The sequence below is a fragment of the Equus quagga genome, chromosome 6 (assembly GCF_021613505.1).
Source record: "Equus quagga isolate Etosha38 chromosome 6, UCLA_HA_Equagga_1.0, whole genome shotgun sequence".
NCBI lineage: Eukaryota > Metazoa > Chordata > Mammalia > Perissodactyla > Equidae > Equus > Equus quagga.
Genome location: NC_060272.1, coordinates 121,155,786 through 121,176,131, shown reverse-complemented (window position 1 = coordinate 121,176,131; position 20,346 = coordinate 121,155,786). Strand labels below are relative to the sequence as shown.

At 39.4% G+C, this 20,346-nt stretch overlaps 1 protein-coding gene across 1 annotated transcript; it reads right to left on the bottom strand.

Annotated features, from left to right (window-relative positions):
* Positions 1-12,944: 12,944 nt before the first annotated feature.
* LOC124241264 (interferon alpha-2-like) lies at positions 12,945-20,189 on the bottom strand. The gene is made up of 2 exons (XM_046664909.1): positions 19,640-20,189; positions 12,945-12,964 (listed from the first exon to the last, which is right to left on the bottom strand). The coding sequence occupies exons 1-2, from the start codon at positions 20,187-20,189 to the stop codon at positions 12,945-12,947; spliced, it is 570 nt and encodes a 189-aa protein (XP_046520865.1).
* Between the last annotated feature and the right edge of the window lie 157 nt (positions 20,190-20,346).

The following is a 20,346-nucleotide window of genomic DNA, read 5'->3' as shown; positions in this document are numbered from 1 at the left end:
GTTAATTGAAAAATTATGTAACCTATGAAATGCTTCCTCTGTTAATATATACCTCTATGCTTATCTGACTATTTCCCCCCAGCGTGGATAACTGGGCAAACCAATGAGATAAAAGCCTATCACTGAGGGTCATGATGGAACCAGGACAGACAGCAACCACCCTGGCACTGAGGGACAATATTTTGATCATCAGTGCTTTCTGTTGAAAGATTATAGATCAAGAGGGGAAAGTGATAAATAAATGAAAAGCAATAGGAATATTGGAGTATATGAGGAAGCCATTTGGTATAAACCTAATTCGGCCTGACCTTGTTTTTCCAAATGGGCCTGATGTGGCCTGTTGATCATGCATTGTAAATCTGCTTTAAACATTTGCTGTGCCTCAAAGACAAGAATGATGCCCCTAAAGACAGGGACATTGCTTCCCCCATATTGGCATTTCCTTTAGGATAAGAATCTCTCCCTAAAAACTAAGGATTAATTACCGACCTGCTGTGCTCACATTGTGACCACTGACCTGCTGACCCCTGACCTGCGGTGCCAGGTAAGCATCTCATGACAGTAGTAACAGAGATATTCCTGTCATGCGTGATGTATGCTCTTTGTTCCAAGGTGGTATGTTACCACTCTGTACACCCCACTTGTTTGGTGCCCTTCCTTCCTTGGGGAAGGAAAGAATGCCCAGGGTTATAGTTTTTAAATTTGGCTCATAATAACCTCACCCCAATTTTGATTTACAGATTGATTATGGATTGTTTGCATCAATATTTCTAAAGACAGCTTTCATTCACTACACTCAGATTCTCAGCCTGTAATTTGCAAACTTTGTTTAATCTTTACACTTTCCTGTGTGACCACTACTAAAGTTGTCTCAGTTTTTGAGAAGAGGACATGAAAATCTGGGGTCATTTAAATTCAGGATCCACGATTGTGTCAGAAAGTGGAGCCTTTTCAGAAAGTAGTGCCTCTGAGTCCCTCCCCTTCCTCGGCTCTGAGGACTTGCTCTGAGCTGCACTGAGCGTGCTGGTGCTTCCTGAGTCCTAATCCTGCCTTCAGTGTCTCTGTCTCCCCTGCACCTGGAGGACAGTCACCAGCCCTGTCTTCCTTTCCCTGAATCCACATTGCCAAGCATATGTCTGTCACCTATGTGCAATCAGCACATTTCTGGTGACAGAATAAAGAGAACTGCATGAAGTAACCCTTGGTGTTCAGTTTTATACCACTACTATCTGTAGACAATGTCAGAACACGTGAGCTATGGCTGCTGTGAAGAAATGCGGAAGAATTCAAATCAAACATATTAGCCCCTCAAAAGGGAAATGCAGAGGGGTGAGGAAACTTGTATTTCATTGCAATTTAAGAAGTGTAAAAATGCCATCCAGGATCAAACCTCCAAGTCCTCTTCTTATTAGAATTAGAAAGGAGAGCTAAGGGCTGGCCCCTGTGGCCTAGTGGTTAAGTTCAGTGCACTCTGCTTCAGCAGCCCGGGTTTGGTTCCTGGGCATGCTACTATGATACTGGTTGGTGGCCATGCTGTGGTGGCAACCTACATACAAAATAGAGGAAGATTGGTAACAGATGTTAGCTCAAGGCAAATCTTCCTCAGCAAAAAAAAAAAAAAAGGAGAGCTAGATTGAGACTTAGATTTTTATTTCAACATTGGGTCTCATTTAGATGGATACATCTTATTGCATTGAAACTTCTGTCATTTTCTGTGAGTATGTTTAATTTCCAGTGTAATAATACAAAAGAAGTGTTGAACTCATGACATTATCTGAGACCCATAAATAGAAGAGAAATTGAACAAAAGTGGAAACAAAATTGGGATAAGTACAGAAAATGACAATTCTAGCCTATTTAACAATCTCATTTTGCAAGAAGGTGCTCAGAGGAGCTGGATAAAGGCTTGCACAGCCAGGCATCTGCATTACCAGGCTCAACAGAGACCTACCAATCTCTTTACTGATGACACTGAGGTTGATGATGTCCAGCTCTGTCTGCACCCTTAGCTGTGACATGGCCCAGACCCATGGCCCGCCAAAGCAGGAGGCCTTCAGAGTTCTGCACCAATCAGAAGAATCTTTCTTGTTTTCCAGCTTGAAGGGCAAGAATGTTTTCAGGTTCCCTGAGACAGCTGGATGGCAGCCAGTTCAAAAACCTCAGGCCACCTCTTTGTCCGTGAGGTGATCCAGCAGATCTTCAGCCTCTTCAGCACGAACAGCTGAAGTTCCTCATTGGACTCCATCAGCAGTTGGAAGGTCTAGAGACCAGATTGCTGCAGGAGATGGGGGAGGAAAAGAGCCTCCTGGGCGATGACGACTCCAGCCTGGCTGTGGAGAGGTCTTTCCAAAGAACCAGTCTCTATATGAGAAAGAAAGAATACAGCTCTGTGCCCGGGACATTGTCCTACTGGAAGTCAAGAAGTGAAAATCAGTATGTGCTTTCTCTGGGTCATCAAGTCACAGAAAACTTGGGACAGGAAACTTAGACCCAATCTTCCACAGTGGAGTCTTACCTGCTTGTAAGTAGCCTCAAGCTTGTAAATATTCACTCAATCAATTCAAAGACTTTCTTTCTGCATCAGTTGTTAAATGTATTGAGTCATTATTGCAGATTTTTTTAATAATAAGAGGAAACTACTTTTGAATCAGGAGAAACTGTGTTTTTAATTTGTAATAATTAGAATTTATGTATCTATGATGATTGTTGTATTTAGAAAATTTGTTCTTCAAGTTATATGGTCAGCTTCGTCTTCTGTTTTCATTTTCTCTGGAACCATACAATCTACATTTTAAATCTTGGGTCACACTCATACTCTTAAAGAGATGCAAAGTGCCCTTACACCTTTAATCTGCATTCAAATCCAAAAGGAACATAAACAGTTTTATTCATTTCATTGATTCATGAAATATTTTGAAGTATCTCTGCTCCAAGTAACTTACTTTTGTTTGTGTATAATTTGTAAATAAAACAAAGATATTTACTTCTTTAATGTCATGCTCTGGCAGAGAAGACAGGCCAAGTCATTGACAGATAAGTCATTAGGAACTCTCTCTAGGACTTTGAAGGAGATGCACCAAGACACTATGAGAGATTATTCAGTTTTACATATACTTTCTTGGAGAAATCATGTCTAATGGTGGTTGATTCAGTTTCAGCAGTTGCATGAACAAGAAACCAAAGTGAAATGTATTATACATTCATGGAATTTAAACTTCAACAAATAAGTTGTAAATATACCTTCTGTTTGTTGGCACTGGGGTGGGTGCCAGATACAATGAAAATGCATGGTGGTCAAGTTTGGACATAGTAAGTGGAGGTATTCTAGGGTAGCAGGTAGAAATATGGGCCTAATGTTTGGAGATAGGAATCTGGGTAAAGACATGCACATGGAAGTCATAATCAGAGAGATGGCATCTGAAACTATTTGGGAGGTTGAGACCGCATGTACAGAGGACGAACGTGATGCCTAGCATTTTGAGGAACACCAAAATTCCCCAGGATGAGAAGGAGTAGTCAACAAAGGAAAGAGAGGAGGAGCAGAAAAGCAGAAGATGGTGGTGACACAGAAACCAGAGGGAGGTCCAACTTTCAAAGGAGTATGCGGCCCAAAGTGTCAGATGCTTCTGAGCTGTCAGCCCAGGCTGACGGACAGTGATCTCTGAATTCAGTAAGATGGAGTGTATTGTAAACCTCGGCTGAGCAGCTTCAGGAGAACAAGGAGGCTGAAGCCACATGACAGTGTTACAGACTCTTAACATCAGCCCTGATATCAGTTCCCCCACATTGAACCCAGCGTATATGGGGTTAAAACTAAAACCCACCACCCCCTTTCCTGCTTCTCTACCTCCACTCATATGTAAATACCTGTTTCTTTAAACTTTGACTCCTTAAGCTTTACAACTAAATGGGAGTTACAAATTGTTAAAAGCCCAGGTAGGTGGCCTGGAGTTGGAGGCACGCTAAAGTTTAGCTAATCATGTGTCCTTGAAGTTTGCCAGGAAAGCCACTGTCTCAAGAATATCAAGGAGCGGAGGCTTCCCAGACCTCAACTCCTTGACTCCCAGCGCTCGAACCCGCCTCAAACAAGAAGACAAGACAACAGCGAAGGACGCCCACCTGCCATCCTCCTATCTCACCCTCCCCCCTGCCTTGCTGCAAGCAGCCTCTCAAGGCCAAACGCAGGCTGTTGGGAAAGCACAGAGCTGCACAAGCTACATGTTCCCCCCTCCCCTACCCAAAACCCCAAATAAAAATCCCTACCCGTTCCTCATCGGGGAGCTAGCAATTTTTGAGGCATGAGCCCTTGCTTTGCTCCCTGTGCCTAGCATAGTAAAAACCTGTCCTCTCCACTCAAGACTCTGTTCTCGTTATTTGGATTGGCATCAGGTTCAGAGACTGAACTTTTGGTTACAACAGGGAGTGCAGAAATGAGCTGCATGCGGAGAAGTGGGGGCAGATAGTGCAGAGAATGTTCAAGAGGTTTGGGTACGAACAGAATGGCAGAAGCAAGGTAATACAGGTGGTTGTAGGGCTGAGGAATGAATGGTCATATTTAGCATGAAGAAGAGGAAAATTAACCATATTTAATGTTGATCAAAACTAACTAATAAAAAGGTAGATGTTGGTACAGGAGAGAGGAGGTAACTGACAAAGCATAAGCATATTTTCTCTACTTTGCATCATGGGAATTTCTCACAAAAGCTAAGCCTTCTGGTATTGTACCCTGTTTAGTGTCAAAGAGGTTTTGCATCCTGGGGCAGTGCACTCTGGTGAGGTTTGGGATTCATAAAAGGGACATAAAATAATGATAAAAAGTCTAAATGTGAGAATGGAAGTGGGAATGGAGATAGGCCAAACTTCAACCTCTCTTCTCAGATCAATTTTATGCAAGGGTGTTTATCAGTGTTGAGGATAAGCTTCATAATGAAAAATTTAAATAAACTTTGAACACTTTTTAAAAATATTAAATGGATTATCTTCTGAATAATTAAAAAATACAACTGTTTGGCACAGGAAAAATGGAATTTTCCTAGTTGTGTCAATAAGAACTTTTGCATAATTGGTGGCTAGGATTTAATATTAATCCATGAATTAGTAAAATCAGACAACAAATTGAGAGAATTTTTTTCTTTGATACTTGTCATAATCACATATTAAGTCTTTCTATGCCTAAACATTTGTAATAATTTTAAACGTGTACAGAAATATCTTGTACTGAGAAACAAATCTTCAGTCAACATATTACAAAGTGTAAAATCAAAACATGTTTATACATTTAATGAGTCTGGATTCACCAGTAGATCCTTTCTTTCCTCATCAGCCCCTGTCTGATAGGTATTACACAACCATTTTTGCATTAAAGTGTATGTGGGTTTCCTAAGAAACCAGGCAGGATGGCCTACTGCCTTAAGAATAGTTTCCCTGAGAAGATTAAATTTAAAAGAAATAATATCCTCTTTCTGGCCTTTTCAAGGATAGTAGGAAAATAAATAAAAGTAATTTAGGCCCTGGAATCAAGTTGGTTCTTTTTCTTCATTAACAAGTTGACAGGAAAACTCAGGAATTAAGGAAAAATATTTTGACTCTGGAGATACTGAAACTCACTGACTTTCACTGGGACATGAAGACCAGCAAATGACTGATTTCACTGCCCCCTTTCTGACTGGTTACTGATTAAAGGAATGGTTGATGGGGATGGTTTTCCATGGGGAAAACGAGGGTGCTGCTGGCCTGGCTGAGCTGGGCATCTGTGAACCTTGGTCCCAAGGTTCTCTGATGACATTCTTTCCAAGCATGGCCATTAAATAGGAAACACAATAATTTTCACTTTCTAAACATTTTCCCACACTTTAATTTCCTTTTTTGTTTTCATATATGTATTCTCCACATAGCGTAAGGAGATGTCATCAATCCAAACCATTAATTTTGCAATAGAAGTTTAATTTTCCCAGTAAACTTTGGATGCTCCAATCCAAAAGGATACTTTTCAATCAAATGAGAAAGGTCTTTGTCCTAAAGTCAGAAGTGATATAGGTATGGAAATACTCACACACACATTCTCTTTTTCATATATAAATATTGTCTTCTCTGTCTAGGGCACATTTTTAGGCCCCATCTTAGGCCCCATTTTTCCCTCTTCACTTTACATAGGGGGGCAGGCTCCCTCAGCCCTAATAGTTTCTGCATTCATTGAGGGATTTACCAGACCACCTTGGGCAGTTAAGCTCTTTAGAACCAAGGATTGGGTTTTACTTACTGTTTGATTCACAGCAGAGGCTGATGATTATTAAAGAATAAGCTTCTCTACTGTTTCTCTTCCTTCAAGAACTCATTCATCCAGGTCCATGTGGTTATGCCTCCCGGGGGCCACAAGTTTGGGACTAACAGAGACATTGTCCTTTCTTTCTACCATTTTCTTACTGGAGGCCTATGGTGCCCCTCAGGCTGTGTCAACACCACCTGTAGGAGTCCTGGTTCTTTTCAGGAGCAGATGGGTGTGGTGATTCAAATCCAAGATAATTTATTTCCCAGTACCACCTCACTCACAAGGTACATATCACATCTAGGACCACCTTCTCCTCCAGAGTGACAGAGGCCTCTTCCTGAACTTTCTTGGACTCACACCCTGAGGGCAGGCTGACCACATCCTGAGGACTTCAACATTTCTTTTCTGTGGAGGGGCCTGTTTCTGTGTTGGCAAAATAATTTATCCTTCAGGACCTTCTCATTGCTCCTAGACTATTTGAGTGAAGGACCCCAGTTCTCAGTGATGACCTCCTGCTCTCCTGACCTGAGTCCCCAGGTCTCAAAAGTGTCAACAGCCCTTCGGTAGTGACAGCAAACATTTGTTTTGTCTAAGAAGGTGGAGGAATTCCCCAATTGCAATCATTTCACCTTTAGTAGGCACATAATTTTTATGTTGCCAAGTACAGATGTTACTATTCAACTCTTTTACTTAAACTATTGAACACTTGTTAATCTTGAGTTTTCCAAGCTGCGCACAGGGGATTCAATGATTGTGATGTCTCTCATTAGAAGCTTATGTTACAGAAAGTAATGATCTTTGCTTTTTTATCACTCAGTGGATTCCAGTGGGCTTCTTTGTTCCTCTGTCTCTATCTCCCTCTGAGAATGCAGGGCAGTGACCAAAGCTACTAAGTCAGAGAGAAATGTCCTTCTTTTCTTTACTTGAAGATTTTTTATTTAAAATTTTTGTACCTTCTTTTCACTCAGTGAATCAATGGGCAAGATTTGTCTTTCTGCTCCTGCATTACATTCTAATTCATGATGAAGTGAGAACAACAAAGTAAGTAAAAGAAAGGCAAAGAGGCTGCAATCTCTATCATTTTCAGGACTTCAGATTTTTTGTTTCTCATGTCAGCTTTCATAGAAAGTAAAATTCAGCTGTTGTTTTGTGGCAAAAAGAAAACAAATGTAAGTCTGAATGTTGTGAAAGTCAAAAAAGGGAAGTGATTTTCTCCTAACAAAATGATATATTCTAAGTTAGCAAAATTCACTGCTGCAAAGTTGGGCACCAGGGTAAGACAGAGGGGAAGAAAGAAGGCCAGTGTTGAATAACTCAAAGACAGGACAATGGCTGCTTCTGCTAGAAGCTCCAAGACCAACTCCTGAGTCAATGGCCTGTCTTAAATTTTGCAACACCAGCCATCTGATTTTTCTTTCATTTAATCCATGTGTGAGCACCTCTGAGGAGAGAAGGAAGAAGCCTCATCAACCAGCTCGCAGACAACACCACTTGCTATAACACTAACCCTCTCTGGCAAGATAGCGGGTATCAGCCCTTGCCTGAGCTGTCTACCTAGTTGATAAATCTACTCAGACAATGGAGAGATTGCCTTGAGAAATCTAGAGTTATAAGAAAGGGAATTAGGTGATTTCAAAAGGTTCTGATCTTAATCTGGATAATAGTAATCGTGATATGAAAAATAATAACTGAATTTTATGTGTACTTATTATGGACTAGCCACTATTCTAAATTCTTTAGAATATTAACTCAATCTTCCCAACAGCCCTATTTGGATTACACTCACACAACTGGAGAGAAATATAAATCTGAAGGGATGAACTATTGAAATGCACCCAAGATCCAAGCACAAACATTAGGGAGAGTCAGTATAATGACTTGTCTGGAAGACACCATTAGAGGGAGTGAAGGATAGAAATGCACATGGGATTTATGAACCAATGAGTGGCCATGGCATGAAATCATTGAGGATGTTACTGCACAAAATTTTGGGTCTCTGCTTGGTGCACATAAACAAGCTATTGATTATGGAATCAGCCTTTGGGAAAAAAGATCAGCTTTATTCTGTGAGATTGACCTGTAAAGAGAACAGGGGGCATGTGCCCTCAGATATGTCTCCCCAATTCAGGATTTGGGGCAAAATTTAAGAGGTTAGGGAGAACAGGCTGGCACACAGAAATGCTAGTGGGACAGGTTTTGATTGGTGGCCTTCAAACATTTATGGTAAGCTTTTAAACATTTGTGACAGGGTTCAACAGTTGTTTTGTGGCCACAAAGTCACCTATATGATGAGGTGGCAAAGGAATTTTAACACTGGATCTTCTTGAGTGAGGGATCCCTTGCTTCTGATAGGAGTCTGACTTTCAAATTCTGGTCATGTCCCAGTCCTTGGGTTCTGTGGGAAGGAGTATCTTTAGTTCCACAGTCATTTCAGGTTAAGATTTCTTCTTTTGTCCATGTCCTGGATATGTGACTTTGCAGATTTTCCATAAAGCAGTTCTTAACCACTCTGTTGATGAGAGATAGGGTCAGTTGAACTGACCCTGAGGGTCTGTGGTTACAAATCTCCCCTTTTTGTTTTTCATTCCTCAATCTTCAGGGATATAGGGAGATGAGTGCTCTACCTTCTTCCTGCTGATAAGGAGTGTATGTTGTTCCATCTCATTAAAGTAGCCTCTTAGTAAGATGGTGAGGCAGATGGGCTCCCACAGTTAGACCTACATTGTGTAAGCAAATAACCAGGTATTTAATAAGAAGCATTTAGAGAAACAAAAAGAAAAGCAAGGCTAATGGTTGGAGCAAATTATAGACAAGTTTCTGAGCCAAAGGCGCAGCCAGTCAATGGATTTCTAGATGTCAGAGTCGAAGTATCTTTTGCAATTTTAAACATCTCTGATGATGTCATTGGGTGTTCAGGTATCTTTCTGAAAGGGTTACACAACAACAGACATGCATCTTAAGTTTATAGCAAGTTGTCCAGCTTCAGTTTGCAGGGCTTCTGGAGAAAGGTGAGTTTCAGTTCTCAATGATTCCAAATGAAAATGATGGAAAAATTGAAAACATTAGTTTGGAGATTTGTAGCCAGATATTTCAGGAGACTAGAAGAATTCAGCATCTGGTCCAGTTTACAGGTAGAAAACAAAACCTCAAAGACAATTAATAGAACTAGAATCTAATATCCATGAATGTATACTGTAGTTTTTATTAAAAAATAATTTTTCCCGGGGCTGGCCCTGTGGCCGAGTGGTTAAGTTCGCACGCTCCGCTGCAGGCGGCCCAGTGTTTCGTCGGTTCGAATCCTGGGCACGGACATGGCACTGCTCGTCAGACCACACTGAGGCAGCGTCCCACATGCCACAACTAGAGGAACCCACAACGAAGAATACACAACTATGTACTGGGGGGCTTTGGGGAGAAAAAGGAAAAAATAAAATCTTAAAAAAAAAAATAAAATAAAAAAATAAATAAAATAATTTTTCCCTCTAAAATCATCCTCATTTTAACCAAAGATAGCCACAGTAAGACTCATTGGTTTTCAAAATAAGTCTGGTTTCAATAAGCTTAACCCAATTGTTTACATAAGTATAGCAAGAATAGCAATTGATTATATAGGCTCTTTCAAATCTGCTTTACTGGAACTTTTTATAAGGAATCTTAGATTGAACTTTAAAGGCCTCTTGAGGCCAGGAAAGCCAGACCAGGGACTTGTCATCAGACCCCACCTGCAATACCTATAGATTTGGGTGGATCCCTCTCTACTCTTAAGGTTCCCCAGAATATCCTGAGGGTCCTTGTACCTACCAGGGACGTAACCTGCCTTAGGCGAGTGGTAAGGTTTCTGGGAACCCTGTAAGCAAGGTACCAGGCCAATATTTCCAGGTAGCTTTATTCCATAAAGTCAACCTTTGTTCCTCAAAAGCTGTCTTGTCATATCTGAGTCTGCATTTTTCTTTCAAATATGGCATTCCAGTCAAAGCTTTGGTAATATAGCCAATGTTTCCAATTATGTCCTGTTATAAGGAGAACAGGTTTTTATTGAACTTATGCAAATAGCTGTATTTCCATCAAAACAGTACTCAATAAGAGCTTCTAAATTCTGGAGGAGTCATTTAGGGAAAAAAAAGATAAACAGTTCAGTTCTGCTTACAAAGGTATAATTTACCAAATTGCTTTAAGTCATAGTTAACTTAAGAAAAAGGAGAAAAAGCTTTCCTTAAATCTGGAAAAGATAAAACACCAAAAAAATCAGCAATATCTCAGATGAAGAATCATAAAAATTATAATCATCCTCATCAGTTCATTCAGTCTTGTGTAACCGATTCTTAGTCTTAATCTTCTGTTAACAGTTTCTCCTTTAGAGTACTGTAATTTCTTACCCAGTTCAGTTTTATGATCTGAAATTTTATCAGAAATCTGTATTCTAGAGCAAGTGTAAGAGTCCTTGGCATGAATCTCTCTGAAGATGAAACATAAAAATCTGCAAATGACAAAAGACTCAAAAGGGCAATTGACAAAGAAATTTGGCTATTTCTGTAACATACAACACTTCAAGACAATAACTAGAATTATAGCTGACAACCAGGACAGATCAGAATTTTAGGAATGTTATATAATTTTTTAAAACACTTATATCAATAACATTTACCAACATTATATCATAGGTCCCTAAGAAACAATATTTAGTTATCTAATTTACCATGGTGACAATTAAAGATTTTCAGGCCAATGCAGAAAATTAAGTAGCTGTAAGAAAAACCTTAACACCTGTGATTAAAGACCTCATGAAAATCATACAGGAAATTTATTTTGATGAAACATAAAATACCTACCCTTATGGTAGGCTACTCAAAGAAAAAATCCTTTCATAATCTCTTTATCAAGAGCAGACTAAAAGTTCAAGAAAATTATCTTGTTTTTGTTTGTGTGAAGATGATTGGCCCTGAGCTAAGATCTGTTGCCAATCTTCCTCTTTTAGCTTGAAGAAGATTGTCACTGAGCTAACATCTGTGCCCATCTTTCTCTATTTTGTATGTGGGATGCTGCCACAGCATGGGTTAGTGAACCATGTGTAGGTCTGTGCCCAGGATCTGAACCCACGAACCCCAGGCTGCCAAAGCAGAATGTGTGTATGTAACCACTATGCCATGAGGATGGCCCCAAGAAAATTATCTTTTTAAGAAAGAAAACCACCAAATTCTAATTTTGCACCAGTTTACTTTTGATATTTAAACTTATTTACTTAATTAAATTCATTACAATCTTAGCCAACTTGACCATGCACAATTCCTTCCTCAGGGTTCCTCCTCCACAATGTTCTATAACTTTCTTTTTTTACATTCAGAATTTGTCCCTTGCCTTCTTTCTTACCTCCTAGTACTTTAGGACAAATTTATCTTTCTTAACAAAACAAACAAATATTTCCATTTTTAGATCTTCTTTACTGAAAACATACGTCTTACTTTCCTTGAATACAAAGTTGTTTTCCTTACTAATTTTCAGCAGTTTTAATTACACATAGCAATTGAAATTCCTAACCCATACAGACCTTAATTTCAAGAAGTAAGCAATCATGAGCTCTCTTTTATGTTAGCATTCTGTGGCTTGGCAAGTTTATAAACACTTTTCATAATTTCTAGAATCATGTTACTTCATAGTACAGTCTTTTAATAAAATACAATACATATTTACTAGTAGACCCAAACATATTTTAATTTCTCTGTAATAAGAAGCCGAAAGTAGCTAAACCTATATTAATAATTAACATCTAATATTTTACCTTATTTGGAAATGGTCTAGATACTCAATAAATTTTTATCATTTAATTTAACATAGCAAAACTTGAAAGTTTCAAGTTACCAAAAAGGTTTTGGAAGCTATTTTAAGAACACATGTCATAAGCTATAATTATTGCTAAAAGCTTATCTATAAACTCTTATTTCACTTGCATCTAGACCATGTTTGTAACAATCATATTTTGATTACTCACAAAAACTTTATGTGACGCTAAGGAAGTTAGCCATCATTTTAAGTTGTTTTAAGGACATATGTCATAACAATCATTGTTAAAAAGTTTCCCCCAAAACTTTTACCTTTTTTCCGTTTATTTAGTTTACCTGTTTCCAATAATTATTTAGATTGCCTATAAAGACTTTGAGACATCAGACAAAATCAGTAATCATTCTAAGCTATTATTTTTCTGACAAATTTGTAACAGGGATAACATAATCTTATTTGACTAGTAAACCCAGACTACATGTCTGCATCATATCCAATGCTGGTAACTTTGAGGATGCCTATTTCAATCAAGCCAACAATCTTAAATAAGCTTTCATTTACCAAAGATTAATTTATATCGTGTTAACTTGAAAGAAATTTTGGTTAATTGCCATTACACTTAGAAATAATTTATATAAGAACTTACTTTAAGCCAATTGAATAGAGCTCTTTAGAAATTATACCATCTGGAAGTATGGTATCATACACACATAAATATATATAGACACACATACACAGCGACTCCATAGCTATTGTATTAAAGTTAATGCCATGAATACAAGGCTCCCTGGTTGTGAATTCAAATTTTGTTTTAAGCCTTTTTACTAATAGTTGTTGAGAAGTCTCTTAAGATGCTAGATTTTTGGCAAGGGCATTCTTATAGCCATTTTTCTTGCCTTTTTCATTTTTTCTTCTTCAGTCCTAGGAATTAGTGATGGGCTAGACAGTCCCCTGAGGGTTTGCAAGCTCTTAAAGACAAGGGAAGTGGGTGGAATCTGAACTACCTAGCTGCATTTCCAGTCTTTTGAGGATTTTTTTTAAGGACAGTTGCTCTTAATGTCTCATAAATTGGGTTGTAACTCAAATGACTTTCCAGGTCGATCTACCCGTCCAAATACATCACAAAGACACAGAGAAACCACTCAAATTTTCTCCAAGGTAGAGCTTCTGGGGCATATTTGTCTTAGTTTCTAACATCCCAATATGTCCAAGCATTTTGAGAGGAACAGGTGAGGCTTTGGGATTGGAAAAAGACAAGTGAACTTTGAACCAACGTCTAGAGCCATGCATCTGGCTCTGTAGGGATTTGCAAGACAAAGGTGATTGTTGCCAGTTTCCCCCCAAAACTGGAAAGAGTTTAACCCAGCCTTTCAGCTACATTTTTTCAATTTAGAAGTTTTTCCAATTTAACGTCCCATCCTCTGACCATTGGCAAGTAGGATCTTAATAGCAACTCAAACCAATAAGCATTTATAGCTTAACCATGGATGCAAGAGCCCTCCCCAAAAGACAGTGCAAAAGAAGCTGCCCTCACAAGATCTAGAAAGTTCACTTCCAAAAATAGTTCCAGAAAACAAAGGTTTCTGCTGCACAGGCTGTAGTGCACTAAAAAGCAATGAAGGTTGAGAAACAAAGCCCCAGATGGACTGGGACCCCTCATGGCAAACTCTCCTGAGAATGGATACAGCCAGCCAGAGAGTACATCTCAGAACTCCAGTCTACTTGACTGGCTGCCAAGATGCATGCCGGAACATGCATCCTCTGGATGGTAGAGACCAAAGAGGTCACAAAACCAGCTCTCAAGACATAGAACAAGACAAAACAAAGAAAACTTCATCTTATATGAACATTAACAGCTTTATCTAGACTTTGGGTCTCTTGGAGCCAGACTACTATGTAGGAGAGAGCTGCCATGGGGTTAGGGATTTGTGTGTGCTTTACAGAGTACCATGTTGCATGGATGTTTTCTTAAGGGTGGTGGGGGACCCTGTCATCATCTATCCCCTTCTGTGACCAACTTGTCCTATTACAAGAGTCGTCTTGAGGTGGCAGGTGCCCTAATGGCTCTTAACTGGTCAACCTGTGCCCACCAATTTTGTGGCCGTTTTTGGCTTCCAGGATGCCACTTAGCAACAGTTTCTACCTTAAGCACATACTCCATAGGCAGGCTCTACAGCAAAGTTTACTGCAGCCTGCACAGACAACAGGCTTATGGAGATGCCTGTGTCTTGCCCCATGGTGTTTTCCTTTTTATGACAAATGGCACAGAGACAGAGACAAGGGAAGATAGTGACCTTCTCTGGGAGGAGAAAGATCAATAAACCAAAGAGTACTCAGTTGTTCGTACTAAGTACTTGTAGCTGAAAGTCACCCAATTTGGGAGAATGAAGCACAAGGGGCTACAGGTTGGGATCAAATTAGCATTTTCCCATTGTTTCAGAATTTAGACACTGCCAGGCAAAAGTATATTTATGCTGCAGCTAGAATCAGATCACAAAAATTTGGGGTGTCCCTGAAGCCAAAACCCTCCCAATGAAGGCCAAGCCAAGGCTTCTTTCCAACGGCCAATATAATTCCCCTGAGGCCAACGGCAGTTTGGTAGGGCCCTTAGCCACAAAAAGAAGTGTAGCCCACATTTCTGACCATTGCTGACCACAAAACGGAGTGCAACCACATTTTTGTCCGACCATAGTTTTGGGACCCCTCACACCTGACGATTATCAAGCCAAGCCTGCAGGACACAAAACAAGCTTAGTTAGATGCTGCAGCTCTTTGTAAACATTTGCAGCTTCTGGAAACTTTAGGTTAAAAGGTGGAGCCCTTGACTCTTAAAAAATTTCTTTGTTTCTTGGTTCAAAAGCTCAAAATGAACACAAAGCAGCCACTGTAATTTTAAATTATCATGGGTTATCTTGCCAGCTGATTACAGTTATCCCCATTTTAGGGGACTTTCCCCAAGGTGGCCAAAACAAACAAGATAATTTCTAAAGAGAGTTTGTTATAGGTACTGGGAAACTCAGTCCCCAAAAGAGCCAACTCAATTCAGACAAACATTAGCACACGCTACAGTTCTACATATAACATAGACTAGAATACTAGCTAGTTTTCCAGAAGTAGCTCTGAACCAGTGCCAGGAGCTACCCCAAACCAGACTTCCAGGGATAACTCTTAGCCAGTGCCAGGACTTTCCCAGATAGAGTAGCAACTTAATGAGTGAAACTTTTATCCTGCCTCTAATTATCTTGGGTGTTTCAGGCCCCAGGTTGGGGTCTCAGCTCACAAAGATTCCTCAGAATACAAGCTAAACCTGTATTTCCAGGAAATCAAACTAGAAAGATGAGGGAAGGGACAGTTACTTTCTTAAGGTTACTCACCCAGATCCAAGTGACAGCTTGATCCAGAAGCTGTTTCTTCTCCCAAAGGAAGGAAAAAATGCCTTGAGGCCTGGGGCTCTGCAGCACAGAAACAGGAATCCAGTCAGCTGAGTCTCTAGAAAAACTCCTCTAAGCAGCCACTTAGCCTCAGTGAAAAGACCCCACACCCTGCCAGGGGTTCCAGAGCCTTGGACAGGTAGTCAAAGGATCTTGTCCTTTCATGGTTTGTTACCACAAAAAATTGGGGTTCACTTGCCTGATGCACTTAAACAAGCCAATTAATTACAGCATCAGCCTTTGGGAAAAGAGATCAGCTTTATTCTGAGAGATTGACCTGCAGGGAGAACAGGGGCCCTGTGCCCTCAGACCTGTCGCCCCAATTCAGGATTTTGGGTGCAATTTAAGAGATTAGTGAGAACAAGCTGTCATTTATGGCAGGGTTCTAAACATCTGTGATGAGGTGGAGAAGGAATTTTAACATCAGATCTTCCTGAATAAGGGACCTCTTGCTTCTTGTAAGAGTCCTACTTTCAAGTTCTGGTCCTGTCCTGATTCTGGGCTTCCATGGGGAGGAGGATCTTTGGCTCTACAGTCATTTCATATCTAGACTTCTTCTTTTGCCCATGCTCTGGTAACATGACCTTGCCTATTTTCCAAAAGGCAATTCTTAATCACTCTGTTGATAAGACATGGGGTCGGTTTAACTGGTTCTGGAGGGCCCGAGGTTACAAGGAGAATGAGATGACAAAGGATGCTGAATTCCACTTAAAATGCCAAAGGATTGCTGTCTATTGTTTTGTATGGCAAAGGAGTGTGGTATGAGCCCATTGAACTGACTTTAAATTCTAAAGAAAAATAGACAAAATCCCTATTAATTAGTTAGAAGGGAGTAGATTTTTCTGCCAATTGAAAAAAAGTCTAAGATTTCATGAGTGATTTCCTCAATGAAATATAGTAAAAATAACTTTATTAATCCATTAACTGCAGACCTCTGGAAGCCTATTTATTTTTAACTCTTGAATTTTCTTGTGAGTTTAAGAAGAACAACTCAACACAGCTTATGGGGATACCATTCCCTGCACAGCCTATGATTTCTCTCCAGCAGGTAAATTGGAACAATTATAGAGCTCACCTCATTCGTTTCCCTTTGTCAGGGATTACTGTCCTGTCCTACATTACCCTTTGTCTGAAAAGTATTGTTCCATATATTTTCTTCTTTTTGTTGTTGTTTAAGATAGAGGTAAAACTAGTCTCTGTAACTATATCATGATCAGTAGTGGAAGTACTGAAAATTGTTTTTGAGGTATCCCCAAAATCTATTTCTCCAACCATAAAATTTAGACCACTTATAGTGATTGCTGATATATTTAGGTTTACTTCTATCATATTACATGTTTTATACTTATATTTTCTGATTTATTAAGCTTTCCCCTCTTTTATGTGCTTTAAATCTCTTCTTTTTACCTAGTTATTTAACAATCCATAGCTTTCAACAGACATTTCAAAAAGCTCAAAGGAAAAATCAACATCTTTACTCATCTATGGAAAAATCTAAAGATACTTTAATTATGATCACAGTATTTTAGTTCTACCATGTTTTAGTTCCTAAGAATTAGACATTATTATTATTGTTTGTGCAATTATTTTTTAGATGTAACCACATATGTAGCAATAGCATTCCTCTTTAAGACTTCCTTAAATTAGGGCCTTCAGATGATTGTTCTTTCATATAAAGTAAAGCACTAATACCTACTATCACAGGGATCTTTTAATGATAAATTCTCTCAGTCTTTCTCTAGTTTATTTAATTAATGATTTATTTCAAAATCATTAAGAATAAACAAAAATCAACTCACAGATTCCAGCCATATAGGCTCTGACTTTCCTCCTTTAGGACCTCACTGATTCCATGGGAGACCTCTTCTGGCCAGGCTGCTGTCCTCACTCCCAAGGACAACTCCATTTCTCACCTCCAGCCCAGACTGAAGAACCTCTTCTCTTCTCTTTCTTTGCAACCAATAGTTGCAATGTGAGTGCTGAAGAGACTTATGTGTGACCAAGATGGAGAGTATTATGACTTCCCAGACAGAAGCAGTGAGTGCTTACCAAGAAGAGTATTTAAATATATTATGTCCTTCACTTCAGAAGGCAAGCTTCTCAGAGCTATTTTCTATGTCATCATTAACTTCTCTTATTCACCCTTCCTCCTGTTCCAGTGTGGTTTCTGGTGATTAATTCTACCAAATCAACTCTCCCAGAGGTCACCAATGGTTTATTACTTTTAGAGTCGTCATAATTTTCTATGTTCATTTTAATTTAGTATTTTTCTGGGCAAGGACTTTCTTGCTGTTTCTGAGATACTTTCTATTTCATCCTGAAGTTAATATCAAAACAGGGAAGTAAAAATGGAAAGATAATGGGCCTGTATCATTATTTTCCATCATTTTCAATACATCATTTTTTCTTTCTCCACTCAACTTTCTTAGAAAGCTGTCCTTGCATTTGGATGCACTGGGGCAAAAAGAAAACAAATGTCAGTCTGAATATGGCAGAAGAAATAAAGTGAATCCCCAGGTGAGAAAAATGACAGCAGGAGTTCTTTTCTCTTATCACCCGCTCCACTAGTCCAGTGTGGTTTCCGCTCATTAATTCCACCAAACAAACTCACACTAAGGTGAGTTCCATCTGTTTCCTCATGTAGTAGATGGTTTCAATCAACAGAGCAGCCTACTGACCTTCAACACAGTACTAATCAAAATATTGATAAACGACCATCATAAGTAACTAAATATGCCATGATTTAAAGTAAATAAAACATTAAACATATTAATATGATTTGCCAATATATCGATTCCATGAAATCTATCCAGAGGCAAATATATTTCAAAAGAGGGAAAATGATGCAGAGAAAAAATAATCCACGCTGTATTATAGGTCAGACCTATTTTTCTCCTCCACTTCAGAAGGCAAACTTCTCAAAGCTATTTTCTATATATTGTCATTAACATTTCTTATTCACCCTTCCCCCTATTCCAGTGTGGTTCTGGTGACTAGTTCCACGAAATCAACTGTCTCTGAAGTCACCAATGCCATCTATTTCCCAGTGTGCTGGGCAGTTTCCATCCACATTTTTCATTAATACATTGAGTATTCTAAGCGGTTTCAGTCTTTAAACATGGTCTTCTCTCCATTCTCTCTCGTTCTGAAAACGCGTGGCTATTCCACCTGTTTTCTTTGTGGTTCTTCCCTCACTTTTAAGGTTGAAGGTCCTAGCAACCAATTTAAGTCCTTTCTCATTCCCATATACTCTCTTCCCAGGTGACCACTTTCCTTCGTATACTCTACAGTTTGTGGAATTGCTTGTAAATTGTAAACTCAACTATCCTGCGAACATTTGCACTTAGATGTCTACCGGGAAAATACAGAGAATATCTACCACTTTTGTTCTTACAACCTGACATGACTCGATCCAGCTTGTGCTGAGAGAATTCCATTTTTTCCCTTCCCATTTTAGCATTAAACCTAACTGATAATAATTTCTAACATTAATTAGTGTTAATTTTAAAATAACTAATATTCAATTACCAATCAATTGGTTAGTGTTTTTAGGTTACTTTTCCCGCAAAAAACAAACATACAAGAAAGCAGGAACTGTATTTGTTGGGTTCACCTCATATCCTGAGGTCAACATACAACCAGGCTTAGAGGAAGTCTATTTTTACTTCTAACTTGAATATAACAATGATGGTAAATGAATAGTGCCATCCATTCTTTAATCAGCTTGCACACTCAGGTGTGGTGTTTCTTTTTTAAAGAATAAACAAATAGAAGATATTTTCTACAGTAAAGATTTAATGAACAAAGAAAATAATAAATTGGCTAAATATAAAGAAAGCATTTTGTTATATTAAACTACAATGTAAAGGTGCACATAATGTTATAGCAACAAAAATAATTTAAATCTTATAAATAATTAAATAAATAAATATTTAAATAAATAAATAGAGCAGCCGGGTCATCTGTATCAGACTAGTGTCCGCAGGGTTAAACACAATATTCATTAATACGCTTGAAAACATTTGACAAATTTGATTGAGTTCAGATCACGATTACAGCAGAAATCCTTGAGTCCTTGACATGGCAGAGCAAGTGGAAGTGTGATATTATCAGTCAATGAAAAGCATTTCCATGTTGAACCAGGTGTCATTTCTTCCTCCTTAACTCTGCTGCAAGTTTGTGGATGAAGAGAAGGATCTCATGATTTCTGCTCTGACGATCTCCCAGGCACAAGGGCTGTATTTCTTCTCTTGCAGATAGAGAGCGATTCTTTGGAAGTATCTCCTCACAGCCAGCAGGGAGTCCTCGTTCATCAGGGGCGTCTCTTCCACCCCCACCCCCTGGCTCAGACAGGCTTCCAGCTCAGTCAGCTGCTGATAAAGTCCAGTGTAGAGTTTGTCTAGGAGGCTCTCATCCCAGGCAGCAGACGAGCCCTCTGTGCTGAAGAGGTGGAAGATCTGCTGGATCATCTCATGGACCACAGAGATGGCTTGAGGCTTCCGGAACTGGTTGCCGTCAAACACCTCCTGGGGGAATCCAAAGTCATTTCTGTCCTTCAGGCAGGAGAAGGGGGAGATTCTCCTCATTTGCCCCAGGAGCATCAAGACCCTTGTGTTGCCCAGGCTATGGGTGTGAGGCAGGTCACATCCCAGAGAGCAGCTGGAGTGGCAGCTGAGCACCACCAGGGCCATCAGTAAGGAAAATGGTAGAGCCATTGAGGATCTTGCAGATGCTGCTGGCCTGGCTGAGGTGAGTGACCCTGTCTCTGGGTTCTCTGAAAACCTTTCTTTGTGCATGTGTCTTAAATAGGGCACACATGAGTTTCCATTTTCTAAACGTTTCCCTTACTTTCTACTTCTGTTTTTGCTTTCC